Here is a 12,566-nt window from a genome sequence, read left to right on the forward strand (position 1 = left end):
TGCCCTAGGCAGGACAAAATCAGGCGCCCCCCTCCCACCCCCCCGCGCCACCCCACCCAACCCTTCCCCCCGCCCCGCATTCTAAATACACACACACACACATTCACTGACAGATACACACACACTAACAGACACACTCACACTCAGTAACAGACACACTAACAGACACACACTCACTCACTAGCAGACACACACTCACAGGCAAACACACACAGTCAGACACACACACAGACTAACAGACACTCTCACAGACACAGACACTCTCACAGTCACAGACACTCTCACAGTCACAGACACTCTCACAGACACAGACACTCTCACAGACACACACACAGAGACACTCTCAGTCACAGTCACTCTCACAGACACAGACACTCTCACAGACACTCTCACACTCACTCTCACAGACTCACTCTCACACTCAGACTCACTCTCACAGACTCACTCTCACTCTCACAGACTCACTCTCACACTCACAGACTCACTCTCACACTCACAGACTCACTCACTCACTCACAGACTCACTCTCACACTCACAGACTCACTCTCACACTCACAGACTCACTCTCACACTCACTCTCAGACTCACAGACTCACTCTCACACTCACTCTCAGACTCACAGACTCACTCTCACACTCACAGACTCACTCTCACACTCACTCTCACACTCACACACTCACCCACATTAAATTTTTTTTAAAATTTATTTAAACACCCCCCCCAGCCTCCTTACCTTTGGGAATGCTGGGGGGGGGGTGTCTCTGCAGAGGTGTGTTTCCCTGGTGGTCCAGTGGCTGCTGGGCGGGGCGGCGCGGCTGGCGAGGGAGCACTTCCTCTGAGCTCTCTGCTCAGCTCCCTCGCGCGCCGCCCGCAGAGTGAGGCTGGGAGCCGGAATATGACGTCATATTCCGGCTCCGCCTTCCAGCCTCACTCTGCGGGCGGCGCGCGAGGGAGCTGAGCAGAGAGCTCAGAGGAAGTGCTCCCTCGCCGGCCGCGCCGCCCCGCCCAGCAGCCACTGGACCACCAGGGAAACACACCTCTGGAAGTGCTCCCTCGCCGCCCGACCGGCCAGCATGTCAGTTAGCCGCGAGGCTAACAAGGCATTTGCCCTGGGCATTTGGGGGCGGCGTTTTTTGCCGCCCCCTGGAAAATGCCGCCCAAGGCAAATGCCTTGTTTGCCTCGCGGCTAATACGCCCCTGGTGTAACAGTAATTTTCTTAAGGCAGTGGTGACCATTGTTACATGAAGAGGCCGTGACTTTGCCAACAGCTTCTATGCTGATGAGTCTAAAATGAGTGGTGGAGGTTAATTACATAGTTACATAGTTACATAGTTACATAGCTGAAAAGAGACCTGCGTCCATCAAGTTCAGCCTTCCTCACATTTGTTTCTGCTGTTGATTCCAATTTTACAACAAACTAGGAAAACAATCCTTCTTGACCCCAAAATAGCAGTCAAATAAGAAAGTATTAATATTTTTTGTTTGTTTTAAATGAGGTTAGAGTTACTATTTATAGAAAGGATTTGGGTAATAAGAAGGACATTCAGTGTTGGAGTAGTATTTAAACTTCTAGCACAAGGGTTTAAAGTTAGGGTTAGACGTCACGGGTTCTTGGAGGGGCCTGCTGACCAGCCTCTTCCCTCAGGACTATGGGCCCTGCAATATACCTTGCCAAATGCACTTTAAAAGGCTTTGTTCATGTGAGGTATGTACTTTTGTACTCCAGACAGAGAGATCGACTGTTAGCCTTAATTCTCTGGAACTGTTTTGGGCATGGGACCATGCGGGCAGTCGGTCAAAATTAAGACTTCCAGGAAATTCCTGAACCCCTGGCTATCAGGGGATGTAACTTTTGTGGGGTTTTTAATGTATTTTAGGGTACTTTTGGGGTGTTTGGGAAAAAGTTGGATTAGATTAGTACAGTTAGTGATCAAATTATCTCCCAGGCACAGAGGAGGGATTATCAGATTTAGTATGGGAGTGTCCTGGACCTGAGAGCCAATGTGGTTGTGTATTTATTTCTACTGTGGTCTACTCTCAAGTCCAGGAGGGAGTGCCCGTTGCATGGTGACTGTCATAAAAGGCCAGTTGTGGCTACCATTAAATTGAGATTCGTTTTACCCTTCATGAAGTCTAGGCTCATTTTTGGGAATTGGAGAGCTATATTGACACTCTGGGGACTACTATAATCACTATACTCCCTTGGATCACAACACTTGCTCTTTTTTAAGAGTAGCCTGCTTCGCTCTCTGGACTATGAGAGGTCTACCCACTGGAAGCTGGATCCTGGTCTTGGGTCCAGGGTGGGTGGAGGACAGCATGACCCCAACCAAGCTGCGGCGGTTTGTGGGGTTTACGGTGGTTTTCGTGTTCCAGTGCAGTGCTCATGATGCTCGTAGGTACTAGGAAGTAGCGATTGACGGCGGTACCCGGTCGGGGTGCTAGGCGGTCCGTCACACATAGTATTACGGATGGTTTGACTTTATTGGTTTAACATTTACAGTTAGTGGTAGTATTTAAAGGACCTTATATAGCGTTAAACGGACATTCTAAGTACACACCCACCATATCTTATTGAGAACTTATGGTATATAGGGTATGTTATTTTGTCAGAATGGTTTAAATGATTTGACAAAAATCTGAGAGTTTTTGGCCCACAGAGCATTCCCCTTTCACACGGGAAAGATTATGAGGAAGTGCACTTGCCCTTTACCTTTTCATCACCCATAAATTGATGCACATTCTCAGTCACTGATAATGCAATGCCCCTAGCTACACCCAAGGCATATCTCTGATTATGCCTTTTCAAAAAATAAAGGAGACAATTCAACAAACACTGCTATGGCAGAAGCTCTTTACCCTTTCATGTTGATACTTCTTTACCTCTAATATTGCATATTGCATTACTGAGAACAGCTGATCCACTTCCTTATAACCGTGCACCTGTGCTGAAAAGACTACCAGACTTCTAAAGTGACTAGAGACCCAGCTTCCTACCCAGAAAATATGGGCCCTTTTATTGACTCATGGAGACTTTGTGAGCCTGCTCAGATGCTGTTACTGGAATCCGAATGGACATTGTGTTTCACAGCACCAAATGCGCTGTCAGAAATGTTTGTATTTGCATATATTTGCATATGATGGCAATGCAGCCAGAATGATGTGATATTTCTTGACTTTGTTCCCCTGATTCTTACTGCTTAGGACATTTGCTCTCTAGCTGTGGATACCTACTACCGAGTCTAAGGACCTGTTGGAAAAGAGCTGTCTCCTGGGCCTTTGAGCCAAACGCACGTTTGTGAAGGCAATGCATGCCAGGAGTGGTCAGAGGGAATGATACCTGCCAATCCAGTGGAAGGATTGCTGCAGTGGTCCCTGATGCCAGAAAAGAAAGGACATACAATAAAATAGAACACATTAAAATCCCAAGTCAAGGTCCAGTCACCTGTGTTCTTGTTACAGGTGGCTACCCTACGTGCAACATTATGATGTTCTAATAAAATGATTAGATTTTGTGATTTCTCGTTTCGGTCATGTATGGCGCTATACACTTTATTATAGAGGCAAAATGGATTAGAACGATTCACCAGGAATGTATCCATTAAAATGAAGAATGGTGCACTACAGTAATGCAGTGTGGATAAACTGACTCCCGTTGTTACATGGATACAGCACAGTAGAGGCAGTTAATGTTAACATGTTACCAGTTTGGTGTCTCTTCATTAGGTAATACCTCAAAAGATAAAAATACAAGTACGTGCAGTGATGTTTGTAGTATGTTTATCATACTCTGTCCCCATTACTCTGAGTATCCATTGTAGTACCACTGTCCACCCAAACCTCTGCATAACCAGAAGTAGTTCCCTCCCTTCTCTCACCATAATCCAGTAGTAGCCCATTATCATTCCATTTCACCCATAGCTCAGTAGTGGTCCATCCCTTCTCCATCCCCTGTCGTCCTTTCAGTTGAATATGAGGTCTCCTCTTGTAAACTGTGTTTTATCCCTCCAATGGTACTTTGTCAAGTTTATGGATACTTATCTCTTATTTTGTGTTTATATACCCCTTTTAGAACTGATGTGAAAAAGATAAACTACTCCCAACTCAAACTATTTTTACAATTTGGCCATTTCACAGTGATCTCATGGTATTTTGCCTAATTAATATTTTCTATACTGTATCTTTAGAGTGTAGGCTTGTTTGGGCAGGGCGCTCTTCACCTAAGTTACGTATGTGATACATGTTTTGCTAGAATTAAATGCTTGTCTTTTTTCCTATTGTACAGTCCTGTGGAACATGTCAGTGCTTTAGGAATAATTGTAATTTTATCTCCCTATATAGTTCTATATCAATCTAATACACACATATTGCCAGTAATTGGGAGTGGGTTTGTCAACATCATATCACTGGTGTGTGTACAGTATTCCCTTTAGTTTGTATAAGTATGTTTGGTTATTTCCAAAACTGGTGCTCAAACTAGGCCCCGCTCCCACCTTCCACTGCTAATGCTAGAGAGCTGGGATTCTTAAGCAGGGACTTCAGTTAGCACTCCTGAGCTAAACCCTGCAGTGCAGGATTAGTTCTCAGCGGAGAGTATCAACCATTTTCACATGTATTGCAAGGCTTAACTTAGGAGAGCTAACAGAAGTCCCTGCTAAGGCACTTCCAACTCCCTGTCATCAATAGTGAAGGTGGGGAGCAGACTCTAAAAGGACTGCAGAGTGTGCTGATTATAAAAGCTAGAAGGCTGATTTCAATTCAAATTGGAACTTTTTAAAAAAATATCTCATTTGCACCCTCACAGTTACCAACTACAGCTGGGTGAGCACTTTTACTGATCATTTAGTACCCAAGCACCAAGTGGAAGGCAATGCTTCTCATCAGATATTAATGCTGTTCCATGAGAAGCATTGCAGGTGCAGCAATTGCCACACATGCACTCTGCCTCCCAATGCTTCTCATTGAGAAGCATTGGATTGGCCAGGAGATCATCCGTACTGATGATCTCTTGATGGGTGGAGTGAAGCTACAGCAAGGGAATGTCTCGCTGCTGAATTTGTTAGTTAGTTAGTTAGTTTAGTTAGTTAGTTAGTTAGTTAGTTAGTTTAGGAAGCTCACCAATATTCCAGTGTTATATATTGCGTGATATATTTAAACTACCTTGTAGTTGTTTGTGTTTTGAGTCAGAAAACTAACAAAATAGTTTTTTGGGGAAAAAATATAAATACATTTAAGAATAGTAAATCACAAGATAACTTCCATAACTGATTATATTTATCAATATTGAGTTTGCCTGGAATTCAGTGTAACACTCATGTAAGGTAACTAACTGTTAGATCTGTAGATCAGTGGGAACACGCCGGCTGCTGGCGTTACTTGCCAGTGACATCCGCCGAGACGGAGAGAAGGTCACAGGACTTTCATATGCCTTATTCTGCTTGTATTCTGAGCTTGGCTCTTCTACATCCTCTGGAGTAACTGGCCTGCTAGCTTGCTGAAGTTCAGACTTGGAGAGGGCCCATGATCTACTGGCACTGAAGCTGCAGCGTCCTCTGTTTGTGTTTGGAGAATCTTGAACATATCCACCTCTCTCCACCACTTTTGAGCAATTCCATGGAGCACCGACTCTCCTGGCTTTACGGACTGCACTAGCAGTTTTTGTACAAGAAATATTTTGAAAAGAAGAATCCACAGTGTCCTCAGATGGCATTTCATCCATTGTTCCCATATATAAACCAGGAGTACTTTCTGCACTTGCATGAGTACTCCTTATGCAACCACTTTTTCTTTGCATGTGTCTCTGTGCAGGCTTAGAATCAAGACCGAATGTTTTACTGATCTTTTCATTATTGTTAGAACTAGTGTTGTGGAAGTGGCTCTCTGCTATGTTGGCAGCATTCACCTCATTGACAGATTTTGTTTCTTGCTCATCATGAATACAATTATTACTGTTCTCAGTGAGTGCATCTTCAATTGGATGGAAACCACATGGAGGATTTAAAATTGGGTAAACTGCTGGATCATTTTGTTTTTCCATTAAGAGAGTATAATTACTGGGTGCTGAAGGTAGGGTCTTTTGTGGACTGGAGGATATACCTATGCATGTATGAGTGACTGTGCTTTGCTTTGTTTTCATGACATAAAAATCATCAAATTCATCCTTGATTTTATATCGCAACAAAAATACCTTTTTTACTTTTTTCACTCCTAGGTGCCCAATTTCTAAAATGTTGAGAAAAAGAGAAACAGCTGCTATGCATTGCATAAATAGCATAAATACCGTCTTCTCAGTAGGTCTAGACACAAAACAGTCAACCACATTAGGACAAGGATCTCTTTGGCACTTGTAAACAGAATTTAATTGAGTTCCATAAAGCACATGCTGTCCAACCATGAATCCAATTTCAACTGCAGATCTGGTAAATATATGTATCACATATGTACAGAGAAGTGAGCCACGTAAGGGAGCTTTCTTGAGTTTTTTTTGCTCCAGTTGCCTGAGCTCACGCTCTAGCCGTCTACGGTCTTCAGTCAACTCATACTCTACCCCTTCAAGCTCCCCTCTCAGCTGAACTCTCTTTTTGTGCCTTTCTTTTTCTAGTGTTCTTAACCTGTAAATGGCATGGCCCATGTAAACCAGAGATGGAGAGGAGACAAATATGACCTGCAGAACCCAGTATCTAATCAGGGATATAGGAAATGCCTGATCATAGCAAACATTTTTACAGCCAGGCTGGTCCGTGTTGCATACAAACTGAGATTGCTCATCATTCCAAACCTCTTCAGCTGCAACGCCCAAGACAAGCATACGAAATATAAACAGAATTGTAAGCCAGATTTTTCCAACAATGGTGGAGTGAATGTGGACTTCCTCCAGGATGACCCCAAGGAAATTCCAGTCTCCCATCTTTAGTCAACCATCTCAACACTGCAAAGCACACAAAATATATGAATCATGATTAGATAGTATTTACCCAAGCTATTACGGTTTTAAGCACAAGTAAATGTGCTTTTGAATGTTCTGCACATGTTATATAATATCAAAGTATTTAACTAAGAAAGGTACATTAAGCATTTCGCTAGTAGATCCTGTGGTCTCAAATGTTATTATTACCCAGCTTAATGGTGTTTATTTCATGTAATTAAGAAGCATTAAAGAGTTAATCTTGCTAAGAATTTGGTTAATGACTCTGATATATTAGAGCTGGAATTCTATCCACACAGTTAACTCATATTTTATACAGAAAGAAAACAGGTATATTCAAATCTCTTCTTCGGTTTTCACTTATGTAAAATGGTGAATGATATTTTAATGTATTTTTAGACATAAGCTAAAACTGAAAATTAAGTATTACAATATCTTATTTAATGATAAATGTCTACAAAAATATTAGCTTAATGAATACACAAATGTTCTCTTAAGTCCCAAAACTACAGAACCAAAACTTGAATTTAATGCTCCTTTATCACTAATGCTGGTTGGAACAATAACCATTTTTGATAATGCACGTCTTAATTCTAAACATGTTTATTTCTGCCATTTAGCTTGGTCAATCAGTATGAAAAAATTTAATTGCTGATTTGTACATGGTTTCTTTGTCAGCCATTTCAAAACTGCATATTTCCTCTAATTCATCATTATTAATGTATACATGTCCTCTTTCTCCTAATGATTAATTATATATTTACTGCCCACCCACCCTCTGTTACCTCCTTCAAAAATTATTGTTTAAAAAAATAATTAATGCATGAAACATGTTTTTGCTCCTTACAATGCTTATATAGAAAAACAGGTTCAACTTTCTCTAACTTGATTTATTTAAAGCCACCCAATTTCTTATACATTGAAATGCAGCAAACTTCTACTGAGTGAAAGAGCTTCATTTATTGGGAAATACAAAATGCAGTCATCGTACCCGGCCAGCATGAATGTACTTGTAGGGTAAGTTAAATGACCCTGCATTAATACAGTTTAAGTATACGTCTATTTTCCAACCAAAATGTGTGTTATATAAAATTGTTAGCGGTAAGTTTAATGGAATAACCTTAAATAGCAGAAGCACATAAGAGAAATGTTGACGTAGAGTACGTATGATGCATAAATTTCTTTTGCATATTCTAACCAAGCTATATCATTATTAATCTCATGACACAATATATTTCAAGACAGAAGAACATACATTTTTAATTATCATATTTAAGCTCAAGATTAGTCTGGACTAGTGAAAGATGCATATGATATAGATCATATGTTTGTTTTTATATATATATATTTTATTTATTCAAATTTTTCTTACTTAACAATTATCAGTGTTTATACTCTGATTCTGCCATACAAAGAAATCAATCGCATATTATGGATATCTTCCATAAGAGGGTATAGACACATATCAATGCTTAAGAGATGTATTACTTGTTACAGTAGGGTTTATGTATAAACAGTTATTGATGGCAGGTGTCTATAACCGAAACAATCAAGTAAAGAAATATAATGTTTCTGCTGATGGTTCCACTTTTCGAACTTTGTCCCATACTTATTGGCATTTATTAAAAATGTTTATAACTAGGAAGTAAAATAAACATAGTAATAGACCAGAACCAAAATGTACTATTGGCAATGAGAGACCAATACTTACTAGGGTTACTACGTACATGGAGCTTAGTTAGAGTAACCTTGCTTTACCCTCTCTCCACTCTCCCTGAAATAGATCCTAATATAGTCCTAATATAATGATTTTCTTTCAATGTATTGTCTTACCTTATTATGTCACCATCTCGACTGAAGATTTTTTATGCATGTCTGTGACACAAAAAATAAAATGAATGTTTTGTGCAAGACAGGTAGTATTTGCAAAATCATTTCTCAGAAAAGATCTTTCTTTTTAAATAATCATTGTTTAGAAAAATCTGAATATCAATATAACTAGATTCATCCAGCCGTATAGTATAAATATGTCGATATGGAGAATGTTTAATATGTTGCTCAGTGAACCAGTCTGTTATTTTGGAAAGAAGAGTACATGGTTGGAGCATTTTGACAATTTGATGACACTGATTTAGAGTGATTTTCTAAACGGTAAACTATGGTGTTTCAAACACCATATTATAGACCATGTAGGCCACGGTAATACGGGTGGAAATACATTTCGAATTCAGCTACTTTTCAGTTAGTCGTTTTAGCCTAATTGATGCAGCCCATTTCTCAATTCATCACAATTCAGTTATATATGTTATACAGAAACAATACGATAAAAATCTATTAACTATTAACATTAACTTCTCTGTCTCGTATGCGATGACTTTAACTCTGTGATGAGCAATATTTTGTCCCACATTGAGGTAAGAGACTGGATGGGGCCCATACTAGAACACCATGAGATGCGGAGGAGTGTTACAGTGTGCACCATTTTACTTGCTGACCATCTTCTTAAAATTGCTGCCGCTGTATTGCACTTTTTTTAAAAGTTACGTAGAAGTAGACATAGGTTTTCAATTTTTTTCATCTCCCCATTAAAGCCCTCAAAATTCTTAAACCGCAAAGAACATAAAACCTATGTTAAACATAGATATCTTGTTTTCGTGGAGTAAAATACAGGGTTATGGTATGGACATATGTTACATTTATTCATGGAATATAAAATAATGTACGGATATATGTTAAATGAAATCTAGCTAATTTTGTCTGTGCTCATGCATGTAAACAAACAAAAGCAGCATACCCTGTGTACAAACATGTATCGGTATTGCAATACAATAGGATGCATTAGATTATGGGACATTCATTTAAAGGGGATATTGTGCTTTAAATTACCTTGTTGTTTTGCATTTGTCCAGGTGGGAATCCATTAGGTTAATCCTTCCTTTTGCTGTGAAGCTTTCATTGTGATTAGGTCAGGACAGAGAGATAGTGTTGTGCGTTCAACTTATAGTCAGCATGTAGAAATCGATGTGTGTACAGCTTGACATCGCTTCAAGCTAAATATAAATGGTTTTAACTAACCCGTTGCATTCCAGAAAGCTGGTAGGGCTGGCTAACTTGGAAATGCTGGAGCATAGCAGGTACCGGTATTTATTAAGATATGTTCTCAGCTATATGTCCTAAGTCAAATGTAATATATTTCTGGCTTTAAATTAAATCTATTTAGTAGAAAGAAAGATAAGCTATAATAAAAAGACAGATATGTGTGTGAAGTCCAACTGAAGAAAAACTATCGCTTGCCTATTTGTGTGCAGTGTTGTCTAGAAGTCTTAGGCCGCATTTAAAACTTCAAATGAAAGACATCCATCTGAGTAATAATTTGTAAGTGCAAAAATTCATCAATTATCAGGATTATTGACTTAGTTGTGGCCAGGATTTATTCACTGGTCTCAGAATTGTTTTGATATGAAAATGGAATTAAATTTTTTTTGTGACAATAACAAATATTATAGCTGTGTTTGACAATTTTCCAGATCAGCATGTTTTGCCTACATTTTGCAGTTTGTTTTTTAATTCACTACAAGTTGGAACATAGTAAAAAAAAATTAGATCAAATGAGCACATTCCAAGGATCCAGTCTTAGTTGCCTGCCATCAAGGTGGTACAGGCAGTGCTGTGGTTAGAGGCTTGCTCAAGAAGGGAGGTCTATAAGGGCAAAAAGTCTACCCGAAACAGACTGCACTGATGTTCTTCCTCAGGCAAACCCCCTACCAGACTGCACTGATCGCCTCCCTTGCACTCCTTTGGCACCACTGGGGGGTACATGTCAGATGTGTCACTTTGTCACAGCACACAAGATGCTTTTATGGAGTGCAGCAGACTATTTGTACTAGCAGACTATCACTAAACGTCAGGGAAGCGGCCTTCCTTATGCTGCATAGTGCATACTGATGGAATTTGCAGGGATATATGATGTCACACCTTGGATTTCCAGCAGCATACAATCATCAAACCACATATTGTTTGTGCAGTGTGAGTAGGACCATTCGTATTTACCGTCCAGGCAAAACGTTTCAAGTGGCCCATTGCACCAAGAGGAGAGTGAAAACACCTTTCCCATGTGAATTAAAGGCGGGGCAGTCACCTAAACAGATACACTCACTGACAGGCACACACACACTTGCTGATTTGACACACACTTACACACACGCACTCACTGACAGGCACACACACACTTGCTGATTTGACAGCAGTTCTCTGGAATTTTCCCACGCTGTGTAAAATGACACAGAGCACTCTAATTGTCTTAAACCCACCAATCAGAGTGTTCTTAGCCTAATTGCAGGGCGGGGCAAGGCTTTATAAGCCTTCCCCCGCCCTGCGTAGCTCAGTCTGCACGGAGCCCTCCATGGGTGAAGATGGATTATTTTTTTGCGCTCAGGTTTTTTCTTTTTCGTCAGGTTTTTTTTTTTGCGCTCAGGTTTTTAATTTTATTTTAAGTTCGACGGGTATGATGGCTTTTTATTTGCCCTTTTTGGGGGCTTAAGAATGAAGATTTTAGAAAAAAAGAAGACGTCAAATGGTAAGCTTAATTTTTTTTTACAGGTTAGTTATTTTATTCCCCCCTCACTATTTTTAGGTTGAGGGGGGTAGGTAGGGGATTTTCATTTAGGGCCCCCCACCCGCCGCTCAGGGGTGGGGGCCGGGGGGGGGACAGTAGGTCCCCCCTTATTGTTTTTTTAGGGCCCCCACCCAACGCTCAGGGGTGGGGGCCGGGGGGGAGGACGGTAGGTCCCCCCCACCATTCTTATCTAGGGCCCCCACCGCTCAGGGGTGGGGGCCGGGGGGAGGACAGTAGGTCCCCCCCTCTCTTTATTTAGGGCCCCCACCCACCGCTCAGGGGTGGGGGTCATGGGGGGGACAGTAGGTCCCCCCCCTTATTGTTTTTTTAGGGCTCCCACCCACCGCTCAGGGGTGGGGGCCGGGGGGATGACGGTACGTCCCCCCCACCATTCTTATCTAGGGCCCCTCCCACTGCTCAGGGGTGGGGGCCGGGGGGAGGACAGTAGGTCCCCCCTTATTGTTATATTAGGGCCCCCACCCACCGCTCGGGGGTGGGGGCCGGGGGGAGGACGGTAGGTCCCCCCCACCATTCTTATCTAGGGCCCCCACCCACTGCTCAGGGGTGGGGGCCGGGGGGAGGACAGTAGGTCCCCCCCAATCTTTATTTAGGGCCCCCAGCCACGGCTCAGGGGTGAGGGCCAGGGGGGGAGGACAGTAGGTCCCATCCTTATTGTTTTTTTAGGGCCCCCACCCACCTCAGGGGTGAGGGCCGGGGGGAGGACAGTAGGTCCCCCCCACCATTCTTATCTAGGGCCCCCACCCACTGCTCAGGGGTGGGGGCCAGGGGGGGAGGACAGTAGGTCCCCCCTTATTGTTATATTAGGGCCCCCACCCACCGCTCGGGGGTGGGGGCCGGGGGGAGGACGGTAGGTCCCCCCCCACCATTCTTATCTAGGGCCCCCACCCACTGCTCAGGGGTGGGGGCCGGGGGGAGGACAGTAGGTCCCCCCCCCTTATTGTTATTTATGGGGCCTCCACCAGCCACGCAAGGGGGGGGGGGAGGTTATTATTATTTTTTTTTT

General features: G+C 42.2%; 1 protein-coding gene across 2 annotated transcripts in view; it reads right to left on the reverse strand.

Annotated features, from left to right (window-relative positions):
• The window catches only part of GJA9 (gap junction protein alpha 9), a 47,618-nt gene extending 38,820 nt beyond the window's left edge, over window positions 1–8,798 (reverse strand). The window contains exons 1-2 of one of the 2 annotated variants that reach the window (XM_063444507.1): window positions 8,761–8,798; window positions 5,383–6,930 (exon numbers count right to left, since the gene is read on the reverse strand). In XM_063444507.1, the coding sequence (XP_063300577.1) occupies window positions 5,383–6,909 (1,527 nt within the window). In that variant the 5' untranslated portion in view covers window positions 6,910–6,930; window positions 8,761–8,798. Of the gene's footprint in view, window positions 1–5,301; window positions 6,931–8,760 lie in introns of those variants that run through there. The other variant, XM_063444506.1, reaches the window with a different exon arrangement.
• Window positions 8,799–12,566: the final 3,768 nt, after the last annotated feature.

This window comes from Pelobates fuscus, chromosome 1, assembly GCF_036172605.1.
Source record: "Pelobates fuscus isolate aPelFus1 chromosome 1, aPelFus1.pri, whole genome shotgun sequence".
Lineage (NCBI taxonomy): Eukaryota > Metazoa > Chordata > Amphibia > Anura > Pelobatidae > Pelobates > Pelobates fuscus.